This window comes from Glycine soja, chromosome 18 (genome assembly GCF_004193775.1).
Source record: "Glycine soja cultivar W05 chromosome 18, ASM419377v2, whole genome shotgun sequence".
NCBI classification, from domain to species: Eukaryota; Viridiplantae; Streptophyta; class Magnoliopsida; order Fabales; family Fabaceae; genus Glycine; species Glycine soja.
This window is the reverse complement of record NC_041019.1, coordinates 57,226,934-57,253,270: the sequence shown is the minus strand read 5'-3', so window position 1 is coordinate 57,253,270 and position 26,337 is coordinate 57,226,934. Positions and strand designations below refer to the sequence as shown.

At 36.0% G+C, this 26,337-nt stretch overlaps 1 protein-coding gene across 2 annotated transcripts in view; it reads left to right on the top strand.

Annotated features, from left to right (window-relative positions):
- Positions 1-26,337, top strand: part of LOC114396564 (protein SWEETIE) — a 45,305-nt gene that overhangs the window by 3,274 nt on the left and 15,694 nt on the right. For both annotated transcript variants that reach the window (XM_028358617.1, XM_028358618.1), the window contains 27 exons: positions 91-180; positions 267-354; positions 1,084-1,148; positions 1,342-1,446; positions 7,499-7,588; positions 7,734-7,814; positions 7,931-7,999; positions 9,589-9,714; positions 12,408-12,511; positions 13,816-13,948; positions 14,342-14,448; positions 14,784-14,894; positions 14,988-15,155; positions 16,143-16,229; positions 16,336-16,429; positions 16,996-17,064; positions 17,152-17,274; positions 17,367-17,435; positions 17,615-17,719; positions 18,074-18,162; positions 19,857-20,013; positions 20,888-21,037; positions 21,455-21,504; positions 21,651-21,750; positions 21,841-21,897; positions 21,985-22,052; positions 22,717-22,810. In XM_028358617.1, coding sequence (XP_028214418.1) covers positions 91-180; positions 267-354; positions 1,084-1,148; positions 1,342-1,446; positions 7,499-7,588; positions 7,734-7,814; positions 7,931-7,999; positions 9,589-9,714; positions 12,408-12,511; positions 13,816-13,948; positions 14,342-14,448; positions 14,784-14,894; positions 14,988-15,155; positions 16,143-16,229; positions 16,336-16,429; positions 16,996-17,064; positions 17,152-17,274; positions 17,367-17,435; positions 17,615-17,719; positions 18,074-18,162; positions 19,857-20,013; positions 20,888-21,037; positions 21,455-21,504; positions 21,651-21,750; positions 21,841-21,897; positions 21,985-22,052; positions 22,717-22,810 — 2,649 coding nt within the window. The remainder of the gene's footprint in view (positions 1-90; positions 181-266; positions 355-1,083; positions 1,149-1,341; positions 1,447-7,498; positions 7,589-7,733; positions 7,815-7,930; positions 8,000-9,588; positions 9,715-12,407; positions 12,512-13,815; positions 13,949-14,341; positions 14,449-14,783; positions 14,895-14,987; positions 15,156-16,142; positions 16,230-16,335; positions 16,430-16,995; positions 17,065-17,151; positions 17,275-17,366; positions 17,436-17,614; positions 17,720-18,073; positions 18,163-19,856; positions 20,014-20,887; positions 21,038-21,454; positions 21,505-21,650; positions 21,751-21,840; positions 21,898-21,984; positions 22,053-22,716; positions 22,811-26,337) is intronic.

The following is a 26,337-nucleotide window of genomic DNA, read 5'->3' as shown; positions in this document are numbered from 1 at the left end:
ATTTCATCTCTTCCAACTATAAATTTGCCAATTGTTTGGTGCAAAATCATAGTATTCTATACATTTCTTTGTCACTGCTACTTCTGATAGGCACTTGAAGATCCTGTTTCATCTGTTCGGGATGCCTTTGCTGAAACTTTGGGTTCCTTGCTTGCTCTTGGAATGAATCCTGAAGCACAGGTTTCTATTATTGTTTTCTCTGGTTTTTCCTTGATTTTGCATAGTTCATAACCCCCCCCCCCCCTCTCCCCCCAATTTTTTTTTAGGTTCAACCAAGGGGAAAGGGTCCTTTACCTCAAGCAAAAAAACTAGAAGGTGGATTGCAGAAGCACTTGATTTTGGCTTTCACAAAAGGTTTGATGCTCTGTTTGGATCGCTGTATTTTTGTTTGTTAAGATGGTGAGAAAATACCATATTTTTAGGTAGTGTTTGGCCTAACTTTTTTTAGATTTGTGTTACTTTAAAAGGAGAACCTGAGCCAAACACTCATGGAGAAAAGCTCTTGAAAAATTAATGAGCTTAATTTTTAGCAAAGAAAAGGAGGAAATAGAGATTTTTTTAAAAAGCTAACTGAACTAGTTTTTAAAAATAAGCTGCATATGTTAGTCTTTCTCTCTGTCTCATCCTGTACTAGTTGATGTGAGACAGTGATACAATTTTTTTAGTTTAAGTGGAGCTTTTAAGCTAAAACTGCCAAAACAACTTTTACTTTATTTTAAAAACTCTTATTTTGAGCTTTATCTTTAAAGTAACTTTTCTGTAAAAAAGCTGGGCTAAATATTACTCAACATACCCCCGTCCCTCCCCCCCCCCCAAAAAAAGCCCTACTAACCTAGCAGGGCTTAGGGGGGTGATATATACTGCAACTTTTTGTTTCTGGTTACTATTAGTATTAGTTGTGGAGGCTATGAATTCTTATATTGCTACTGCTAGATTACATTTATCTATCAATCGGAATCTAAAGTTTCTATGCAATAATAAATACAAGCTAATGTAAAGTGGACTGACCATTTCAGCAAGATAATAAATACAAATTTACATTTCTTTGCGGGCATGTAATGGTTTTTATTATTTCCATTTCAGCAAGTGGAGTGAAGTCTAGGGTCATTCGGGTTGGGTTAACACTAGCTTGGGTATTCTTCTTGCAGGTGAATCACATTTCTTTGATAGATGTTCAGCTTACATTTATTTAAAGGCATGCTTGTGGATATTTGTAGATTGGATAACATTGTTATTTTATTTTGTCAAAACATAGAACCTTGGATTGTTTTCCCTTTTATTATTCTGCTTTTGTGTGTGTGTGTGTGTTTGGCCATTATTGAAATGCATTCTTTCTTGCAGGTCATTCGCATAAAATATCTGTTTCCTGACAGTGAGCTTCAAAATTTTGCATTGCAAATTATGGAAATGCTCCGTGCTGAAAATTCTGTTGATGCCCATGCCTTGGTATTTTTTTTCCAATCAAATATTTCTTTTTTTGACATTTTTTCTTTCAGTTTATTTTCATATGTGCATTTATTAAGATAGATTGGTGGAAATAGGAGAGGAGAAAAAAAATAGTGCCATTTTTTTTAAAACTAATTTATTTTTAAGCAGTTAGGCCCTGTTTGGAGGAATTTATTTTTAACTTATTTTAGCGTATCTATTGAAATAAGCACTTGTGAAGCATTTTGGTCCTATTTAGACTGGCTTATCAAAAAGCTTTTAAAAGCAATACTAGCTATTTGGGCTTATTTCATAAGCTACAAACTGAAGCTTATGAAAATAAACCCTTGCGTAAGCTAAGTTGTCTTAGGTAGTTAGTTTCATTTGATAATAGTTTGCTGACTAAATTAATCTTGATAAAGTGTCCAAAGTTCATTTCTGCATAAGCATTTCTCGAAATGTATCAAAAGGCTATTGGCTCATTTTAGACTGCTCTTATGACAGTAGAGCAGCTCTACTTGAATAATTACCTGCTAAAGGTGCTTGTCCAAATGGGTTAATGGGGCATTACTTTGTAAGCCTATAACTTTATCAGTACATTTTAATCTATATTTGAATCAGGTAAAGCTTCTTGTATCTTTTTGTATAATATATGTAGGTGAAAACACCTTTATGGGTTCATTTTATTAATAGAATACATTAAAATGAACGAAATCCTTTGTTAAAGGTGGCTTTGCTCATGTAGTTCATGTGTTTGTATATTAAATCTAGACAATTCTGGAATTTTTTTTCCTTATTTTGATGAGGGTTAACCTTGGTGCAATGGTAAGGTTGCCAAGGAAACAGCCCGATGCAAGGATAAAGTTGCATAAATCGGATCCTCTCCAAACTCCACTGTGGTTGGAGCCTTGTGTACTGAACCACCATTTTGATGATAAAAAGTGATTTTATTTGAAAAAGGAGAGTGAAAAATAATTAGGCTCAGGACAAGACATTCTCTTGTGTTGAACTAGAGAAACCCAAAACAAATTTGACAGACATATTGATAGGCAAAGTGAGCTGGTGGCACAAGAAGCCCAAAACGGAAGGCCCAAGAGGAAGATTATACCACCTCAGCGCTTCCAGGATTATGCCCAAATCCTTGTAGTGCTTGGCCGTTAAGTGCTTTTGCATTTCTGTTATTTTCTTTTGTCCGTTTGCGACCCTGGACATTCATGTAGTACCTATATATAGCTATTGTACTGAAAGAGAATATAATGAAAAATATCCAGCTTCTTCTCTTTCTTCTTAGACCTTTACCTTCTTCTCTGCTAATATGTGTTCGTCCCTAACAATTGGTGCTTTCGTTGAGAGCTTCCATGGCGGAATTGACGCGCTCCAAGTCCAATCTAGACCGACTGCAAAATGCCATAGCCAAACTTACCACCACCCAATTAACGATGTCCACAAAATTAGACGACCTTTTCCAGAAAATGGCTCTTCTGGAAACAACCCAACATTCATCGGCTTCTTCTTCGACGCACCCACCCTCCCTTCCTCCGCCTGTTCAACCGTAACGGATGAAACTTGAAGTGCCACACTTTGATGGTTCTGATTCCTTCGGGTGGATCTTTAAAATAACCTAGTTCTTCGATTACCATTCCACGCTGGAAACTGAAAGGCTGACGATCACATCGTTTTACATGGATGGTCTTGCACTTGCATGATATCAATGGATGACGCGCAATGGACAAATCACATCGTGGCCTAGCCTCTTGCAAGCTTTGGAGTCCCACTTTGCGCCCTCTCACTATGAAGATCCTATAGGATCTTTGTTCAAGCTCACCCAGCAAGGGCCTGTCAATGACTACCTCTTGGAGTTTGAAGCCTTGGCTAATCGAATTATTGGCCTCCCTCCTCCTTTCTTGTTGAGTTGTTTTATTTCTGAACTGTTTCTAGAGATCAGACGCGAGGTTCAGACGCTCCAACCTCTCTCGATGATTTAGGCTGCAGCCCTAGCTTGTCTCCAAGAATCAAAGTTCCATGACTTGCGACGACTGTTTCGGACTCGACCCTACAACCAGGGTTCAGTTGCTCCTCGTTCCAATCAGACAACTCCACCTCCACCCCCACGCTTACTACCACCTCCACCCTTACTTCCCACTCCGCCAAAACCATCGATACCCTTCAAACGCTTATCACTGGAGGAATTAGCCATGTGTCAGGAGAAGGGGTTATGCTTCAACTGTGACGAGAAGTTTAGTTGCGGTCATCGATGCTCTTCCAAACTATTTCTTAATAGCTTATGAAGATGAATTGCCTCCAGAGGACCTTTTGAAAAAGATGTGTTTCCTGTGGCGAGGGAGCAAGATGATCAGTCTCAGGCTCAAATTAGCTTTCACGCCATTTCAGGTAATTTGGCCCTTGAGACCCTATGGTTAATGGGTTGTGTTTCCAATCAGAGGGTGCTCATACTGATTGATGGGGGTAGCACCCGTAACTTCATCCAGGAGCGTTTTGTAACTACTCTGGGCCTACGTGCGCATCCTACTCAGCCATTGCGGGTGATGGTTAGCAATGGTAATGAGATTGATTGCCTTTAGGTTTGCGGGAATGTCATTGTTCATGTCCACGAGCATAATTTCACAGTTGATTTCCATGTTCATGTCCAGGAGCAAACTTGGTCCTGGGTGTTCAATGGCTCAAGTCACTTGATCTGGTTCTTATAGATTATATTGAATTGACTATGAAGTTCTTGCACAAGGGTTGAGTGATCGAATTGAAGGGTGATTGTGACGATAGCATTAGTGGGATCAACCACCATCAACTCCGACATATGATTAAGACAGATGGCGCGTGTGCCTTCTTTCACATTTGACTCATGGCCACTGAGCTCCCTTCTAACCAAAATCACCAACCCTTGATCCATCATCCAGATATCACCTCTTTTTAATTCAGCGTTATAATAGCTTGTTTCAAACTCTGACCACCTTACTCCCAACTTGCAATACCAATAATGCTATCAATCTCTTGCCATACTCTGCTCCGGTCAATGTTCGCCCACATCAGAATCCATATTTTCAAAAACAAGAGATTGAGAACCAAGTGGAGGCAATGCTGCACAGTGGAATCATTAGACCCAGTCATAGTCCATTCTCATTGCCAGTACTTCTGGTCAAGAAGCACGACAGGTCATGGTGTTTTTGTGTGGATTATAGGGCCTTAAAAGTCATTACCATCAAAGATCGTTTTCCAATACCCACTGTCGATGAGTTATTGGATGAACCAGGTGGAGCTCGATGGTTTTCGAAACTCGACTTGCTGCAAGGGTATCATCGGATTTTAATGCGAGAAGAGGATGTGAACAAAACAACATTCAGAACTCTTCAGGGACATTATGAATTTCATGTAATGCCCTTTGTCCTCTGTAATGCTCCCTCTTCGTTTCAGGCAACGATGAATGCTACGTTCAAACCATATTTGTGTAAATTCATTATTGTCTTCTTCGACGATATTTTGATTTACAGTAAATCATTTGAGGATCATTTGCTTCATCTTGATCGTGCGTTTCAATTACTCCAGGATGGCCAATTCTTCCTTAAGTTATCCAAATGTTTCCTTGCTCAACGTCAATTAGTTTTTAGGACATGTGGTATCGGAAGCAGGTGTGCAGCCAGTTCATGAGAAGGTCTTAGAGGTTCGGCAATGGCTGTGACCCAACTCCCTCCGAGCCCTTCGAGGCTTCTTGGGTCTCACAGGGTTCTATCGTCGCTTTATCAAAGGCTATGCAACAATAGCAACTCCTTTAATTCATCTTCTGACAAAGGAACAATTGGAATGAACACCGGCGGCACAACTCGCCTTCTAGACCCTGAAGAATGCAGTGAGTGCAGCACTAGTACTCCGCCTACCGGACTTTTCCTTACCATTCACCTTAGAGACGAATGCCTCAGGATCAGGAATGGGTGCGGTGTTATCTCAGCAGAGTCACCCGATAGTGCTTTTTTGCAATCAGTTTTGGTTTAAGCTTCTACAAGCTTCAACTTATGTACGTGAGCTATGTGCAATCACAGCTGCGGTAAAAAAATGAAGGCAATATTTGCTTGGGCATCCCTTCATTATTCTCACCAATCATAGGAGTCTTAAAGAGTTGATGGCTTAAATTGTTCAAACTCATTTGTCCAGATTAATGGGCTATGACTTTACCATCCAATATAGATCAAACCTTTTGAATGTCGTGGCCGATGCGCTGTCTCGTATTTTGGAGGCTTCCAAGGGCACTGCTTTCTTATTGTCGATGGCTCATTTCATGTTGTTGGCAGAACTCAAATGTGAATTAGCTAATAACCCGGAGTGATATGATCCTCATCACGGAGTTCATAGCTCTCCGACGAGGCCTGCAGGACAATCCAGATAACCACCCTGACCACACCTTCACTAACGACTTAATTCTACAGAATGGCCTTATTTGGTTGCCCAGTAACTTGAACTTCATTTCCTTGTTGTTACAGGAATTCCATACAACCCCCACCGGTGGTCACATGGGGATCACAAAGACATTGACAAGATTGTAGGAGAATTTTACATGGAGTTCTATAAGGAATGATGTTCGCCGGTTTGTAGTGCCTCGACTGCCAACACACCAAATATGAAATCAGGAAGGCAGCAGGATTACTTGAACCGCTTCCAAGGGCATTGTCTATAAAAATCTTATCAAATTTTGCAAATTTTTTGAACTCAATATAATTATACAAGAATTGAAAAAGTATGATCTATAGGATGGATCGATGGAATTCAAAAACTGTTGTGATGAATATCTGATTCTGATTTAAAGAATGGCTGACAAATGATGTCAAGCTACAGTCTTGGTTTGCTACTACATAAAGTGGCAAAAAGCTAAAATCAAAAGGAGAAACGATGAAAGATTCTTGACAGAATTCAAAATACTTAAAATCCAAATTGTCTATTCTTCTGATTTCATCAAAGCTGGAGTAAGGAACTTGAAAAGGAGTAAAGTCCATTGACCTTGATAAACTAAATTTAAAATTTCCTTTGGAAATTAGAGATCCTGTCAAATGTCTCTGATATAAAGAGAATGAATAAAAGGTGGATTTGGCTGAGTGAAACATATATATTTCATTAGCACACATAAAAAATCTTTAAACAAAGTTATTGAAGTTAGGAACTCAGCTTGGATTTACTTGCCATTCAAATTCTTATGGAATTGAAAAATCACTGAAATTTGGATGCCATCTGGAGTCAAATATTGGAAATGGTTGGATGATACAAAAATGAAACTTGAAAGAAATTCAAGTAAAAACAGTAAAATAGTGGCTTCTGCTAATAAAAATAGTGGCTTTGCTGCCACGAGTAATCACAGTAGGCGGGGCATGTGGTGGATTGCTCTATCTATTACAATATGGCAGCATAGGAATTCTCTCCTGTTTCAAGGCACTCCTTTTGAACCGCAGAAAGTTTTGGAGGATGCATTATTTTTAGTTTGGTCTTGGCTAAAAGCTGGAGACAAAGGTTTCAATACATCTTATAACCATTGGTCTACCAATCTTATGGAGGCCCTTGGTTAATCGATATCTGTATTGATGTCCTTTGTGATGGGCTCTGTTGGGGTTTTGTTATTTCTGTTTTTGGAAGGTGGCACCTAGTGCCTTGTAATTGCTTTCTTCAGTACCTCTGGTACTGTTTGGTTTATTAATAATATCCTAATTTTGCCTTCCAAAAAAAAAAAAGACCTCCTAGATTTGAATGTTTGAACTATTCTCAACTTTATCTGTGATGAATGAAGATAGGAATACACTTGAGAAATGAATTTCCGAGGACCTGTTGGTGCATTTGTGTTCTTTCTTCTGACATTCTGCATGTGGTTAGAGCAAACTGCTAGAATTTTCAGCCAGTGATTTCCTAAATGCATTGTCATTGAGATAAAATAGTTTTTCTATTAATTTCAAATTTGGGTTGTCTTTGACGCAACTGGTTTGTGAACTAGCCATTTGCTTCTTTCTTATAAACTAGGTTCAGGATTGTAATATTTTCTACATTTAAACTGTTGAGGAGAATGCCTTATTTCTTGCTACAGGCGTGTGTTCTGTACGTCCTTCGTGTCGCTGTAACAGATCAAATGACTGAACCTACTCAAAGGAGCTTTTTGGTGTTTTTAGGAAATCAGGTACAATTTATTTAAATTAAATCAGTAGTTGCTATAAGTTTTTCAAGTTTCGAGTATTTCAGCTTTGATGTCTTCTTAATGATGTGTACTGAATCTCTTACTCCTTTCCCCCCCATTTCTTTCCCCACTTTTTGGCAAATTATAGCTCCAATCACCTGAAGCAGGTCCCTCCATGAAAGTGGTGGCCTTACGTACACTGTCTTATACTCTGAAGACACTGGGAGAGGTAAGGCATAGCTGCTTATGTTTCTATTAGCTAGTGAAATCTTGATGCTTTTAACGAGGAACTATGGGGGACTGGGGTGTCCCGAGGTGTGCTTATTTTAATTATTCCATGTGCAGGTTCCACTTGAATTTAAGGAAGTGCTTGACAACACTGTAGTTGCATCAGTGTCACATTCTTCAAAGCTAGTGAGCACATGATGGCATATTTTATCTAGATATAATTTATTATTCTCATACATTTCTATCCTTGTTCATTTTGGATTCAATAGTTATTTAACGCATCATCTCATTCTCATACATTTCCATTAATTATGGTGGGAGCAAAATTCACAACATTGTGAAACTTTGGAGGCAAAAAATGCAATTAAGCGATAAATATAATATTATTATGTATAATATATACAAAAGAACATAATATATATATAATAAATGCAATATATACAATAATGTATACTAATTTATATATTTTTATTATATATATATATATATATATATATTAAATCTTTGACATATAAAATTAAAATATATTATTAATTAAAGTAGTAAAAATTAAATAAGTATTATCCAAATAATTTTTAGAATTTGTAAGAATAATATTAAAGATAATAAAATTTATAAATATTATATTGTAATAAAAATTATATCAATTATTTAATACATGTTATAATAATATTATGATTTATTATAAAATATTCCATGTTAATTATGTCATTGATATTTCAGTTAATTTTTATATAATTTTACAGTTTAGAAAATGAAATAATGTATAAAATTAAAGAAGGAATGTTAAAGATAATTTTTACAATTTAATAAAGAAATATATGAGAAATTATTGATATTATTTGATCTACCTCAAACATAACAACAACAACAACAAAAATATTATTTAGCCTGAGATCTCCCTTTGATGATTTCTTCCAATGTCCTTTTTGGATTAAAATGTATACTATCAAAGAAATTATCTATCAAATCAAACATTGGATAGGATAAGAGCTTATCATCATCTTATCCTATTTTACTTTTATACAACTCTTATATTTAACTTATCCTAACCACCAAACAAGCCCTTAATGTTTAATCATGCTTCTTATGCTAAATTAAGGGATCCTTTTCCTCAATTATTCAAAATGATAATTGCGTTATATATTGATGCTTGAAACATGTGATGTTCACGATGGGTGTAAACATTGCAAAATTATAGTCAAAGGAATTAAGAAAAAATGGAAGAGGTGCTTGTGGATGTAATTGTATTTTATTTGGTTGGTGGTTGAGTGATGTTAAAGATGTAAAACAAATAATACCCTTGGCCCTATACATGGTATTAAAGCTTCTTTGACCAATTGTTCTATGTATGTTTTTTATTACTTTCATTCTCCATAATATAATCAAATTTAAGCATATAGTAGTGAAGAGTCCATCTGTGCTTTTTGTATGCTTTAAGTTATATCAATTTTATGGGATTGTGTGTGTACTGGAGATGTAAATAAAATCAATAGAGGTGTGCACCAAACTGTGAATTTTAACCCTACGTAATTAAAATTATATTAAAATGACTATCTCCTTGACAGTTTATATTAACTCAACAGTTGGAGTTTCAAGCTTGCATGCTTGTAATAATTGAGTGTAATAACCTATTGCATGGCTTTATCTAATTCAAAAACTGTTTGTTGGAAATCTTGTTTGTGATAAATATGGAATCACAGCATAGTTCTTATATTCAGGCTTTTATTTCTTGTCTCTTTTGTCATATATGTTCTAAATATGCATGTTGTTAGGTTCGGATTGAGGCTGCTTTGGCATTACGTGCATTGGCTGAAGTTGATCCAACTTGTGTTGGTGGTTTAACTTCATATGGGGTGACCAATCTTACTGCTTTAAGAGAGAGTGTCTCTTTTGAAAAGGTAAAATTCATCAAGTTTTATGGTAATCTATATTTTATTGCATCCTTTATTATTATTGTTAAAAAAGTTTTATTAAAGGTAATATGAAAATAGTACAACAGAAGAGGATGAGAAATCTCCATAGCTGACGCACAAAGGAGATACATTAAAAAGATAGGCAATCATGTATTGATAACTAAATTTAGTCAGGCAACTGATTGGAGTCTGTTTTTGAATGATAAAGTCCAGTTCCCTTTATTTCATTATGTGAATTGTTTTCTTTTTTATTTGGTATTCTCATTAGTGCTTTAGCTGGCTGAGTTTACAGTGGGAATTCATGGTGAAGGGGTAGGTTTTCACTCCTATACACGAGTTGTATATTCTTAGCTGTTTTGGGACAATCATTAGCTGTTATATATTGACTGAATATTGGTTGAGTTGGGAGACTACATCTACCATTTTAGAGCTAGCTGAATGATTAGTTTGTTTTTTCTCACATGTTAATAGAATATAGATCAGATTTATATGCTATACCTGCTTCAATTATATAGGATTTTATTTTGGTAATAGATTATGCAGTTAAATTCCTAAGTCACCCAGTTAATTAGTTCTCTAGATTTCAGCCTTTTCTTTTGGATTTGAATTATTAAAGATGTTTAATATAGTCTTTGTTGCCATCATGCATTCTTTTTTCTATAACCATTACAATTTTTCCAAATCTCTCTTATGTTGCATCTGTCAATCATAAAATATTAATCACTTTTTCTAATTTTAATGTGTGCCCATGGGCACATGTTAAGGATCCAAAATTAGAAAGTTATTACTTCAACATTTTCTTTTTTAAGTAATTAGAAGCATTTAATAGTATGTATTTAATGCTACTTAACATGCATCGATGGGCACACACATTAGAAAAACTGAATATTAATTTCAATGTCAAAAGATGCACTCTTTCTGCTTTATAGGTGAGAAAAAAATGAACTTTTGACAACTATGTAATGTTTAGTTGAAGTGGTATGGTAAAAGGGCAACCATAAATATTTAGATTCATAACCTAGTTAGGGTGTAACACTGATCTGTTGAGTACTTGAGGTGTGTGTGTGGGGGGGGGGGGGGAGACTCTAGTTGAAGATGCACTCTTTCTGATGCACTTACTTGGAGGGTAATGCTCACCTTCAAGAAAAAGTATACCTGTGATGTGCTGGTTAGTGTTCTATTATTGGTTCTCTCATGATCGACTCATGGCCATAGGTGATATTTGGGTGTTTATGTGTAAGCATACAAAGAAATTGGAGGGCCTGTGACCTTGTGTGTCTAGGCAAACCTGTGTCCATACTATCTTGTTAGTCCACTAAGGAGGATGTCTTATTCTCATTTTTATTTCTATTTTGCTAACATAGGGGCTGGTTTCTTCACTTGCATGTGAAGGGATAGTTGCAAACAGTACCTTTGGGCTGTGTTTGGTGCATTGTATAATAAGAAAATAGGATTATATAAGGTTAGCTACATTATTGAATTATTTTATTTGATCCTCAAAAACAATGCACGATAGTTATGTTATTGTATATGTAGATAGCTTAACTATCTGCTTCTTCTTGGTTCTTCTCATACGCAGATATCTTTTCAATTGATATGTTGCAGACCCAATTGATATGTTGCTTCTTCTTGGTTCTTGGTGTAGTTTTTATTGGAACCATGAGCATGGAACTCTCTCTGTATTTTTTCAGTACCTCTGGTACTTTTATAAATATATTATTTTTGCTGATAAAAAAAAAAAAATGTTGCAGACCCAATACATCTTTCATTTTATGTGCTATGCACATGTCTAGTTTGGAGTTTGTGTTAAAACTTTGTTTGCCCTTACATTTTAAAGGTTTTGATAAAATAGGCGGCAGCACAGTTTATTTGAAGTGGGTCAGCCCACGTCTTCAAGGGCATCTCTTTGCATGTGCATATCTTATAGGATAAGATATTGTTGTGGATTCACTTTGGTGTTCTGCGCATGGCTGTTTAGGGATTTTCATTTTTGATATGAGTGGAGCTCAACTGACACTGGGGTAACTAGACGCAATTATACCACTTAACAACTAACTATAGAAAATAAGAAACTGATTTGAGTCAGCCCAACCATTGAAATATAACTAATTGTTATTATTACTAGGTGGATTTTGTCAAGTGAATTTTTTAGAAATAAGAATAAGTTTGAATAGAGGGCGAGCCCTGGTGCAGCGGTAAAGTTGTGCCTTGGTGACCTGTTGGTCATGGGTTCGAATCCGGAAACAGCCTCTTTGCATATGCAAGGGTAAGGCTGCGTACAACATCCCTCCCCCATACCTTCGGCAATGGGGTACGAAGATTTGATTTTAAGAGGACGAGCCCTGGTGCAGCGGTAAAGTTGTGCTTTGGTGACTTGTTGGTCATGGGTTCGAATCCGGAAACAGTCTCTTTGCATATGCAAGGGTAAGGCTGCGTACAACATCCCTCCCCCATACCTTCGCATAGCGAAGAGCCTCTGGGCAATGGGGTACGAAGTTTTTTTTTTTTTTTTTTTTTTTTTTTTTAAGAATAAGTTTGAATGCAAATGGTTTGTATGTATTGTACATAAAAATTCTGTTTTTTTTATTTGTGGAGAGACTATAAAAAAGGCTATCTTCAACAAGTGTCTCTCTTATAATTTTTCATTTTATGAATTGACACTGATACCTTATCTGCAGGGAAGCAATTTACAGTTTGAGCTTGATTCTTTGCATGGGCAAGCTACTGTCTTGGCAGCTTTAGTCTCTATTTCCCCAAAATTACCTCTTGGTTATCCAGCAAGGTTAGTTGTCTTCCCTCCCTCGTAAATTAGTTTTTATATTGTATTTATTTATTTTTATTTTATACCTGGACAAGTTACATATTTTTACACCTAATTTATGAATTACTTTCCTCTATGTAAATATTTGTGACTAAGACTTGCATTTGGAAGTACTTAGTACTTTTGCTTGGGTCATAATTTTTATGCATGTCTTATGATGGAATGGAAGCGGATTAACACCTGATTTAGTTTGATGATGAAGTGTGAAATGTTTTGAAGTTTAAAAAGAAATCTAAATTGTATATAAAAAAGAGTCAGAATTCAGAAATGATTCACGGACTTGTACTTTTTATATTGGCTATTTGATACTTGATATAGAAGTTAAATCTTTTAATTATTGTTGTCTGCCATGAAAGGGCGTCCCTGGTAATCCAGTGCTTTTACAGTACATGCTCTTCTAGCTTTCTTCTTTGACATGGATTAAAGTTTCTTGCTCAGTCAACTCCTATTGTAATTCATTCTTAGTTTCACTCTGGTGCTAGATAATATTAGTTTGTGTTGTATGGCATGATTCGTGAATATTGTGACATTAGAGACTGCTAGCAGTCTGTTAGAGTTAGTTAGGACTGTTAATCGGTTATAGCTGTTCTCTGTTCGAAGTAGAGCAACTATAAATATACTGATATACATATAGGAGATCTATTGAGAGTGCCTTTTTATGTGAGAGGGATAAATTTTGACCATCCGATCTTTACCAGAATGGTCAAGATTGAAATATAAAATTGAGTGAAGCTCCACATTAGTCCTCCAGATTGAATGGTAGGGAATTTTAGTCCCTGAAAATTTAAAAACCTCTGTTAGACCCAGACTTTACAAAAAGTCATTGATTTTGGTCCTTTTCCACTTTATTTTCCACTATTATTTTGCACAAAAATGGACTGAAGTGAATGGTGTTTTGTAAGTGAGGGACTAATGGAAAGTTTTTAAACTCTCAAGGAGTAAAATGCTTGACACATACAATCAGGAGTATTAATTTGGGGGTTACTCAAAATTTTGTTAGTTTTTTCAAAACGTCACTTGACTTTTTTAAGTGGTTATGTGATTTTAAATATACCTTTCATTTTCGTAAAAAAACTACCTCTATCTCTCTAAGCAGGTTGCTGTAAACAGTTCTAAGTTAGAACTTCTAACTAACAGACTGCTAAACACAATGAACATGTGTCATACAGCACGCACTAATATACCATGACAGATGAATTGTCATTTATTAAATTTAATGCTTGCTTGATTTGCTGTACTAATTAGTAATAATGTGCTATAACCAGGCTTCCCGGATTAGTGTTTGGGGTTTCAAAGAAAATGCTGACAGAACATAGTCGCAATCCAGTGGCAGCCACAGTTGAAAAAGAAGCTGGATGGTTGCTTTTATCATCATTATTTGCTTCTTTACCGAAGGAGGTTTGGACTTGAGCTATATATATATATATATTTTATGTAACGAAAAAGATGATAAAAGGAAATCATGTGTAACTATTTGGTATCAGCATTACATAAAATTAACCTTGTTTTTTCATAGCAACATTAAGTAGAAGAATCAGGTATCCAAAGGGTGTCAGTCTTAGTTACTTCCTTCAGAATAACCCCTACTATTATTCTTTTCAAGCCCATGTCCATTTTCAGATTTTCTTTAGCTATCAAACCTCTTGGAAAATTATAACAGGAAACTCCTACATGTTTTATGAGATTTGTGAAGATAAAATCTGGAAATTATATCAGGATAGGCACCTATGATGTGCCCCATAATTCATTTATGCTAAATTCTCATGCCATGAAGTTTTTCCTTGCATGCAGGAGCTTGAAGAGGATGTCTTTGATATTCTTGCCTTATGGGCTAGCCTATTTACTGGGAATCCAGAAAATGAAATTACGAAAACTGATGATCTAAAGTCAAGGATATTGTAAGTGCTTCTTAACTTGATCCTGTATCTTTTCTGTGATCAAATTGTTTTTAGATTATTTTATTTTTTCTCCTATTAATTGAATTCTTCATCCATCTGGTGATTATCTTTGTAATTTATTTTCAATTTCCTTCCCTAGTATCTTGAACTTAAATCTGAAGGGGATATTGATAAAATAAAATCTCAAGGGGGCATAAGTTGTAGTTTTTACTCTTTGATTCAAGTTAGTTTGCAAGATGGGCGTTGGATAGAATAGCTGGTGGTTCTTTCAATCCTTTAACTATCCTTGTCTGATTGTGCATTTGTCATTCATTATTTCTTCTTGTATTTTGTAGCGTATGGTCTGCAGCTGTTCATGCACTGACAGCATTTATAAAATGTTTCATATCTCCTAATGTTGCAAATGATGGAGTTCTACTTCAACCAGTTCTTGTATACCTTAGTAGGTATAACTCGTTCTTGTATATCTGCTCTTTTTCATTCATAGCTGTGACTTTATTTGACATTTTATAGTAATTCCTAATCTATGTTGAAAGCAGTGCATTATCGTACATATCAGCATTAAGAGCCAAGGGACTGCCACATGTAAAGCCTGCAGTGGATGTATTCGTTATCAAAACTTTAATAGCTTACCAATCTCTTCCTGATCCTGTGTCTTTTAAAAATGACCATCCTCAGATTATTCAACTATGTACATTTCCGTTCAGGTAGTGTTTACACTGTATGTCATTTAATATTTTGACTTGAGGTTGAATGCTATTTGTTGATACATAAAAAATGATGTTCCAATTTTCTCTTGTCTGTGAAGTAATGGTTCCTTTAAATGTCATGTTCATGTAACTATGTAAGTAATGTTTTGGTATTGTGCGAAATTATGTAAAAAAGCCATTATAATGTTTTTCTCTTCTTTCTAGTTTTGCTAATAGATATTATTTTCATGAATTTTCTGTTTTTGATGATCTTTTTGGGTTAATAAAAAGTAATTTCTTGAGGAATTGAAGAAATTTCAATGAATTTGAGGTAATGAATTGTCCTTAACAAAGATCAAAACTCAAAACAACAAAGAAAAAACAAGAAAAACTACCCTATCCTTCAACATTTCTTTTGTGGAAACACCCTTATGGTTACGTCAAATAAAAGCCAAATGCCCATTCTTATCCCAGATCAATTGTTGTGCCACAGAAACCTTTTTAAAAATACAAGAGTTATGCTCCAACCATGTACACTGAATTGTAGTTTAGACTACACATTGTGGGAGGACTTTAGGCCTCTGTACTTCACCAAAACTATTAAAGCTAATCTTCAAAAAGTAGTAGCAGGACCTAGGAGCTAGGACACCCCCAACATTCACTAAAATTGTCATTGGCAAATAAGAGTTCCAAGGAGAGAAACAGCAGCAGAACAATTTAAGAAGAAATGAGAAAGTGAATGCCAATTGGACTGTATCATAAAGTAATGCAGAGAGAAAATAGATTATATGAGAAAATGAATATCATGTTAGCTCAATAAATTATAAAACATTTTTAAGACAGAAGAAATTGTGCTAAATCGTGACTTATTGGTATATTTAAGTGAAAGTTTGTTCTAAAAATGTTAAATGATTTTCTTGCATTTACTTCATGTCTGTAACAATTGATTAACTGTTAAATCTTCATCAATTGATCTGAGTATATGTTGTTTCTTGTTTGAATAAGACATGCTTCAGAATGCGAAGAAAGTTCATGCTTGAGGTTGCTCTTAGACAAGAGAGATGCATGGTTGGGTCCTTGGATTCCTGGAAGGTTAGCTGTTATGCAATTAAGCTATGTTGTATCTTTTCTTACTTAATATTCAAACCCTTGTTCTCTTTTCCTTCTCAGTTTCTAACATGTTTTTCTGTGAATAAAGGGATTGGTTTGAAGATGAGCTTCGAGCTTTTCAAGGAGGAAAAGATGGCCTTATGCCCTGCGTATGGGAGAATGAAATTTCTAGCTTTCCTCAGGTATTAGTTTTTTGGAGAATACAATTAACAAATAACAATCAACTACGTATGTAGTTAACAGTATTCAGTTAACTGTATATTAACTGATCATTTGTCTCTAGCCTTTTTGTTTAAAATCAGAAACATGTTTGCCTGGAATTACTAAATGTAATGATACCCCCCTCCCCCCTCCTTTACAAGTCTACTTTGGTTTTTAATCTTCCAATTAAATTTGTGATTGTTAGAGGCACCTTTTCACATTAATATGTTATCAAGTAATTATTGGAATAATTTTTTATTGTCTGACAAGATTTTGGAAGCTTCTGAAATCACATCAAAAGCAGAAGCATTATCAAGTAGAAGCTGGGAATTAGAAATTATCGGAATTAGAAATCTCACACACAAGCTGATTTATTTATAATCACTAGATAACAGTAATTAAGGAAACAAAAAAATAAAACCCTTTAAATTTGCTATACAATTACACACACATATTTACATTAAATCTAATCATATCTTTAACAATTATTATTTTTATTATTGGATGGATTTCTACTTCAGTAACAACTTAATTTTTAACCTTGAAGCCGGAGACAATAAGCAAGACTTTGGTGAACCAGATGCTTCTGTTTTTTGGGATCATATTTGCTTCTCAGGTAGTTCATCACACAACCTTGGCATATTGTATAATTCAGAGAGTGGTTGTTAGTGTTGTTGACATCAGTTAGTGTTTCATATCTCAGGATAGTGGTGGCATGCTCTCCCTTCTGGGCATTATTGAGCAGTGTCTGAAAGCTGGGAAAAAACAACATTGGCACAAAGCTAGTCTTACCAATATTTGTGTGGGCTTACTTGCTGGGTTTAAGGTTTTCTCCATCCTTCTGTTGGTGTTACCAAATTATTATTTTTTTGGATCTCACTGGACATTATAACAAAATGTTTTTGCTATCTTTTCCAGGCTTTGCTCTCATTTCGACCACAAACATTAGGACAAGAGATTTTGGGTTTGGCACAATCTATTTTTCTGGTAGGAAATCTTCTAATAAACATACAAAACGTAAATTCATTTATTAAGTAGGAGGTTTAGTAGGAAGATGTTGTAGGAGGATTTATTGTTAACACCAATTGTTGTTACTGTGTGTTGTTGCCCTTTTTTCTTTTTTGTTAAATGTTATGGCCTATTGTTTGTTGAATTTGAATGGAAAGGGTATTTTGGCGGAGGGAGACATTTGTGCATCGCAGCGCAGAGCATCATCTGAAAGTCTTGGATATTTAGCTCGATTTGGAAATGATATCTTCACTGCTAGAATGGCATGTTCCTTCAATCTGGTTTTCAAGATACACGTTCTTCTTCACTGTTTGGTTGCATTTAATTATAAGAAACCTTCTCTTCCTTATACAGGGAGCATATTATGTGAGGACTTTAGAAATGAGAACTAATCTTTGACCATACAATCATTAATGGACAGTTAAGATTAAATTTGAACAGAAACAATTTTCACCATTCATGTATGATTATATGGGCAAGATTAGCTGTTTTCATTTCTTGTGTTCTTACTTGATGCACACACACACACACACATGGCTTCTAAATTTTGTCCGTATTAAATGTAATTATTGTTTTCATTTCTGATTGTACTTTTCATCAATGATGGTGGCAAGCAGACTAGATCACTACTTGGTGACCTAAATGGTGCAACTGATCCCAACTATGCTGGATCAATTGCTTTGGCACTTGGCTGCATTCATCGCAGGTCATTTATCATAATACCAATGAACACTTAGTAGTTTGCATGTTTATTTTATCAGTTTTTTTAATTCCCTCAAGTTATCATCCTTTCATTCTGAATCACGGATGAGTTTTGATTTGTTTGAGCTGTGTTTGTTTCAACATTTGTCTAGTTTAGTTTTAAAGTATAAAAACTATTATGCTGAGTTTTTGAATGCGTTAGGCTAAAATAAAGGGTGATTAATTGGGATTTTATATGATAAAAGATTAGTAAGAAAGTTTAGCATAAAGAGAGCAGGATGAGAAATCCTCCACGAGAACAAAAATGAAATTACAATGAAATTTGTTTTGAAAGAGAGAGAACAAGAGGCATGAGATGGATTCCATAAGTTTGAATTGCTATGCGGAGCATACATTTATATTAGGAGTCATAAATACAAGTGATTGCACAATTACAAGAATATACAGCTATTCTAATTAACATACTTACATAACATATAATCTGCCCTAGTTACATAATTACTAATTTCTATAATTACATTATTTCTAACACTCCCGTTCAGGTTGGAGCATATAAATGATATGCCCCAAGCTTGCTGCATATATAACAAACTTGAGTACCTCTAAATGACTGGTAAGAATATCTGCCAGTTGATAATTTCAATTGATGAAGTTAGTGGTGATGTCTCTGGATAAAATCTACAGTGAGGAGGTAGAGAGAAGATTGTAATGGAATTTCAATAGATGGCAGTGATGGAGGGGAGGAAGAGATTTGAGAATCAAAAGGGAGAGAGTAACTGAATATAAGGGGGGAGGAGGGAGTCTGGGAGGCAAGAAAAAGGTGGGTTAAGGATAGACGGTCAACTGCACTTCTTGGTGACAGTCTCGGTGATTTTTTTCTTTTCCTCTTTTTTAAAACTGTTTTTTATAGTCAATATTCCCTAGTTGTAAGGGGCTTGCTCCCTCATCTCTATCAAAATATATTATTCTGCTATTGTTTCTATCACACTTATGGTGCCAAACTTGAAATAACTTCCAATCAGGCTCTTTGGGAAAGGGCTCGTTATACCATGTGGAAAAACAAATGTTACTTCCTTGCATCATTCAGGGTGAAGATAGCTTACAATTTAAAGGGTGTTGGCCACACAGCTTTGACCAATCAAATTCCATAAAAAAAGGAAATAAAGACATTAAAAACTGAATCACCTAGTTAAGGATACCTCAGCGGGACTCAAATTCAGAAAATTCCCTATCATTTAAGTTACTAAAAAATGAAGAATTAATTAATAACACGTTGTAAGTTAATTGATTAGCAATTGAGATGCAATAAAAGGAAAAAAGTGGTTAATATGAACAAAAATAGAGGAAATGAGACAGTTTACACAATACACATTTACAGTAGTTTATTTAGAAAACATGCTTTCCAATTCGTGAGACAATTTAATTCTTTGGAGGTTGAGATTATGAAAAACCACATTGGTTTTGGTAGATGACTTACATGATGGTTGAACCCTTTCCGTTTCCTTATTCTTGTACATTATGATCTCAGCTTAGATATTTGGATGAGCAGATCTAGTACCTATTCGAACTTATATGACTGATTATAGGTTTTACTTCCTTTTCCTATATATATAATCAGGCACTCTGAGCCAAGTCTACAACATTATCTTTTCTCTATATAAGTTTTGACAGTTCTTTTCTTATATATATTGACTGCAGTGCTGGAGGGATTGCTTTGTCAACTTTAGTGCCTGCAACAGTGAGCTCTATCTCCTCACTGGCTAAAAGTTCGGTAGCTAATCTGCAGATTTGGTCTATGCATGGGCTTCTTTTAACTATTGAAGCTGCTGGCTTGTCCTTTGTCTCTCATGTCCAGGTATTCCCATTTTAATTTAGTTCTGATTTTTTGTGTCACAAATAAGATTAATGATCTGGCTGCAGAATAATTGCAGCATGAAGAGCTTTGCCCTTGCTTTAATGTGATGATATTTGTTAAGGACCAAATTAACTCCTAGTACATTAAAATGTCACTGATTGATTCATCTGAGACATCCAGTCTTTTTTAGAATTTTTTTTTTTTGTTTATTGTTACAATAACCATGCTCCACTACACCAAACTCTTTTATTACAAATGCACATTTACATGGACATGGCTGAGAAAAATGTTGCCAATGTTTTACCAATAAAATAAACCAAGTTTTAATTCCTTGTTTTGTTACTAAGGCATATCCCTCACTTAGTTGCCGCCTGCCTCAGCCTTCGTCATAGAAGTTCATTTCTGCATCTACATCCTTCCTGTATCTACTTCTTTGATCTATCTTTTTGCACCCAAACTATTAACAGAGAAATGTGATTGGATATGGGGAAATTGAAGGAATGGAGTAGGATGGAATGGAATTTTGATATGTTCCATTGTTTGAATTGTTAAACTAGAATGGAATGAATTCCACTCCATTGCTTCCAAAACCCCAACTTTATTCCTTCCAATTTGTTTTTTTGGGTAGGAGGGTGGGATGTGATTGAACCAAAATAAGTTTCCATTCCATCATAATATATCCAAACAATGGAGTTGTAAGTTTTTTTCCATTCCCTTCTATTCCTTTCCACTTCGCTTACTATTTGTCATCCAAACATAGGGAAAACTACTTGCTACTTTTATTTGTTAACCAGATCAATATGCCTCATTTTTGTGTGTAATATAATCTTTCTTAATTTAGAGATCATGTGATTGTCTCTATTTTTCTTCACAGGCAACCCTGTCTCTTGCTATGGACATTCTTTTATCCGATGAGAATGGTTTAGTAGACATTCAGCAGGGAGTTGGCCGCCTTATAAATGCTATAGTTACTGTTCTTGGTCCTGAGCTTGCCCCAGGAAGCATCTTTTTCTCACGCTCCAAGGTGAATTTTTCTAGTATTTTTAAAATAAAAATAGAAACTTATTAAGAAGAAAGAGAAAATAATTATAATATATAAAGAATTTCCAGGATAAATGATCCTCCTTAATGTAAAAGGAAAACACAAATGAGAAATATTAGAAAAGAAAATCAATGAAGCGAAGCTACAAATTCCTCAGCATGTCTGTTTGGAAAGCTCCCTTAAAAAATCATGAGCTTGTTACCAGATAAAATTAAAACACCTAATCTTATACTAAATCAGCTGCTGTGTCGAAGAAGCATCCTTAAAGGTATGTGAGTTGCACTCCTAGCCTACAACCATATGCACTGAAGTGGGGCATAGAGGGTTCAAATCTAGGGCCTCTGCATTTTTTTTTTCTATGTATACTTTGTACACTATTCTTTTTTTCTTTCTTTCCAGTCTGCCATTGCGGAGATTAGCAGCTGGCAAGAAACTTCAACTATGCTCGAGTATGTTTCTTCATTCCACCTGTTATCATATAATTAACATTTTCTTGTGACCATCTTTGTCTTTGTCTATGGGAGTAGTATTATCCAGTCAAATTGTTGTTTTATTGAAGTTTATAATATAAAAACTTTTGCTTGTTGTATCACAGGAGCGCACGCTTCACACAACAACTTGTTCTTTTTGCTCCCCAAGCTGTTTCTGTACACTCCCATGTGCAGACTCTTCTGTCTACTTTGTCATCAAGACAGGTTTCTCTCCTATTTATTTTTTTATTATAGGTGATAATGTGTTATTCACTCTTTTCTGATTACTATTTCTTTTACTTTTTTTAAATGCAGCCAACTTTACGGCATCTTGCTGTGTCTACTCTAAGGCATCTAATTGAGAAAGATCCAGTTGGTTCCCCATCTTGATACAATTTTTGATATAGAAAAATTAGCATGTCAGATTTTTGTGCTGAGAGCTGATTTTAATCTTTACAGGCTTCCGTTATGGTTGAGCAGATTGAAGATAACTTGTTCTTTATGCTGGATGAGGAAACTGATTCTGAGTATGTACATAGAAAAAAAAAAGAGCTTTATTATCATTTCTTGCTGATTAGTTCTTTGGTTAAGATCAAACACTTTTTTATTAGTTTCATTAGGTAATTGCCTTTGCATTTGTTTTATAATTGTCTCACTTCTTTATTTTAAATAAGAATTTATATTAGAGAGGCTGAGAGATGTCAGAAGGAATACAAAACCTGGTATAAGTCATTCTCCTAGACGAGTCAATAGAAGGCAATACCAGTTAACAATAATAAAGCGTGCAACATGCAATAAAACCAAAAACGAAACTCTCCTGTAACATATTTGGTGAATACTAAATCTGTGTTGATAATTATTCTTGCTTTTCTTCTTTGTTTGCTTGCCTTTGTTGCCTTTGGTTTATTTTAAATGTTTTAATCTTCAAAGGATATGTTTATATTCATCTTTGTTTACTCATAAGAATGTTGGTTAGCTCTCCCTCAGGTTTCACATTTTGTTTTATTTTATTTTATTGAGGGGGCGGTTTAACGAATTTATTTTAAGAGGGAAAAGGTGGATGATGGCATTTCCCATGGTCAACCATAGTTATAATTTACATTTATATTTTATTAACAAATTGGAGGGCAACCTTAGTTATTGGTATTTGGCTTTTAGACTGCTGAGTTTTTATTCCTTTCATTTGCGCAGAATTGGTAACCTAGTGCGAACCACAATTATGCGATTACTCTGTGCATCTTGTTCTTCATGTCCTTCACATTGGATTTCAGTATGTCGCAAAGTGGTAAGCTATTTCAAAAAGAAGTATTTTATATATGCTTTACAGATTACAATTTACAATGTCTAGAAACTGTACTTCAAAAAGACATGAAAACTGATGCTTTTAAAGGAAAGTAAAGATAAATACACATGGGAGATGTGAATATTTTCTTTTCACACAAAATTGTTAGAGAAAGATCCAGAAGTAAAAGGGCTGCTGTGTAATACATAACATTTTGTGTGTGTGTGTGTATGGGGGGGGGGGGGGGAGATAAGAGAGTAATCTGAATTATTTCATTATTATGATTTGAGTTACAGAAAAGGTATTATTTATAGAGTACAGAGTTAGAGTCCTAGCTCTAACAGACTGACAGCTGTTGCAACTAACTCAACATCTGTCATAACTAACTGAGAACTAGCTCTAAGCTACTCACAGGTATGCTACTTACAGTATGATCTATACAGCATATACACTATCGTGGCCTTAAGTGATTCATCCCCATACAATTCTCTAGTTACAATGAGAAAATAGGCCATGTATAACCAGTAACATAGTGACTCGTGGATGCATTTTAGAAATTACTACAAAATCACAAAGCAAGCTCAAATTACAATCTACTTTGGCTACTAAACTGTCAGTGAGAAAAAAAGATAGAAAACAGCATCATATGACTGTGATGGGTTCAGGTCACAATGGATGGTACTGCTTTGATGGTTGATGCTATGTTAAATAGTTATTTTTCAACCACTGGGAGAATCTCCGTCCGTCTCAAGCCCGCCGTGACCATTGGGTTCAAGCCCTTGGTCATTCCACTTCGGACCGGTCCGATAGTGATACCGATGACGTGGACCAATCCAAGGTGACCAAGGGAGGGAGGCTCACAGGCGTCTGGTCTGGTGCGGTTTTCGAACCCCACAACGGTCATATTACCCAGAGTGGTAATGTTTCTCTTACAAAGGGTGAAAGTCAAAAAGGGGATTGCATGCAGATAGTAAAGGCAACAGAGAAAGTTAAAAGTGCAGATGAGAGGCAGGAGGGACAGCTTTCTAACGAAAATATGGAAAGCTCAGACATAGACCCAGAGGGGGACAAGGAGGTGGTTCGTCCTCTTGAGGAGGATCAAGTTATTGGGTGTGACAGGTCTGCAACAAACAAATGCTTAGTCAATGAATATTCTGGTCAAAATGTTTCAAAGGAAGATACACGGGATTTGGGCCAGAAGCAAATAGGCCCAAGTATGTCAGCCACAAAGGTCTATGTTAGAAGAAAGGAGGTGCTGCCTAGCAAAAGAAAGGACCATTACCTTCAAGGAACAGAGGTTGAAATAGGTCCAGTTACAAAAATAGACAGCATGTTGACAACCCAAGGGGATTTATTAGAAAAGCAGTGTGCTTTAGTAAAAGAATAGGGCCTGAATTACGGTGATGATGATATGAAGATAAAGGAGCTTATGTTGGATATGGATAACAGAGATAATAGGATGGCAGCTGAGATGGGTATTAATAAACAGCAGATATGATTATTTTATCTTACAATTCAAGAGGTTTGGGGAGGGGGATTAAATGGGCAGCTATTAGAAGGCTCATTTCAAAGTATAAGGTGGATATTGCTTGTATTCAAGAAACTAAAAAAGAGAGCTTTACTAAGGAAATATGTCAGTCCATATGGGGGGATTCATCTGTTTCATGGGACAATGTCCCTTCAATTCAAGCTGCTGGTGGGTTGTTGTGTCTATGGAACAATTCTCTCTATGAGGTGGAAAGGAGGGTGAAAGGTAGCAACTTCCTGATGCTCGAAGGTACATGGCTCCATAACAATCAGAAGATGTTCCTTGTTAATGTCTATGCACCCTGTGACATTGCTGGGAAGAGAGCCCTTTGGGATGATCTGAAACAGCTTAAGGCTTCTAATCCCCCTGGAGTTTGGTGTTTTTTGGGAGATTTCAACAGTATTAGAAGCCAGGAAGAAAGAATTAGCTCCTCTCAAAGAGTTCCAGACCATTTGGGTATCTCAGAATTCAACCAATGGATTCAGGAAATGGAGCTGCAGGAGATTAAGAGTGCTGGTAGTAGCTTCACATGGATCAGGCCCAAGGGTAGTGTGAAGAGTAGGCTTGATAGATTCCTGGTTTCAGACCAGTGGCTGTCTACTTGGCCTGATAGCTGTCAACATGTTCTCCCAAGGGACTTTTCTGATCATTGCCCAACCATCTTGCAGACTAAGCTGGTGGATTGGGGTCCTAAGCCATTTAGGGTAGCTGATTGGTGGATTCATCAAAAAGGATATCAAAAACTAGTGAAGGAGACTTGGAGTAGTGCCCAGCACGGGGGTTGGGGGGGTGTTGTTCTAAAAAACAAGCTGAGGTATCTAAAAGATGTCATAAGGCAGTGGAGTAAAGAATATGGGTTCATTAATGACAAAGGAATTCAGAAAATCCAGCAGAAACTCAATGAAGTGGAAGATATAGCATCCATTAGAAGTCTATCCGAGGAAGACATCAAGGCTAAGAGAGACTTACAGCAACAATTGTGGGAGGCCTCAAACGCCTATGAATCCCTTTTAAGACAGAAATCTAGAGAAAAATGGTTAAAACAAGGGGACTGCAACTCAGCATATTTCCATAAAGCCATAAATTTCAGAAGAAACTATAATAGTCTACAAGGAATTCTCATTGGTGGTGTGTGGGTTCAGGACCCTATTGTAGTTAAGAATGAAGCTGTGAGTTTTTTCCAAAAAAGATTCACTGAAAAGCATAACCTCAGACCTACCCTTGATGGAGTTCAATTCCCCTCAATTAATCAGAGGCAGAGGGAAATTTTGATTGCTCCTTTCTCAGACCAGGAAATCAAAGATGCAGTATGGAGCTGTGGTGGGGAGAAATGCCCTGGACCGGATGGATTTAACTTCAATTTTATTAAAGAATTTTGGGAGGTGGTGAAATCTGACTTCAGAAGATTTGTGGATGAGTTTCATGTGCATGGTTGCTTCCCTAGAGGCAGCAATGCTTCCTTCCTGGCTCTAATTCCCAAAATTAATCACCCTCAGTCGTTTGATGATTACAGACCAATCTCCTTGATTGGCTGTATGTACAGAACATAGCCAAGTTACTAGCAAATAGATTGAGGCTTGTTATATCTGCTCTTATTGATGAGAGACAGACAGCCTTCATCAAAGATAGACACATCCTGCATGGCATATTAATCCTCAATGAGGTGATTGAGGAAGCTTGCAGAAGTAAGAAGCCAGTTATGGTCTTCAAGGTGGACTTCGAAAAGGCTTATGACTCAGTCTCATGGCCTTTTCTTGACTATATGTTGCAAAGAATGGGATTCTGTCCAAAGTGGAGACAATGGATTTCTGCATGTCTCACAACAGCAACCATATCAGTTCTAGTTAATGGCAGCCCCACAAAGGAGTTTGTCCCTACTAGGGGCTTGAGGCAAGGGGATCCTTTAGCCCCATTGCTATTTAACATAGTTGGTGAAGGCATCACAGGATTGATGAGGGAAGCAGTGTAGAAAAATCTATATAGAAGCTACATGGTTGGAAAG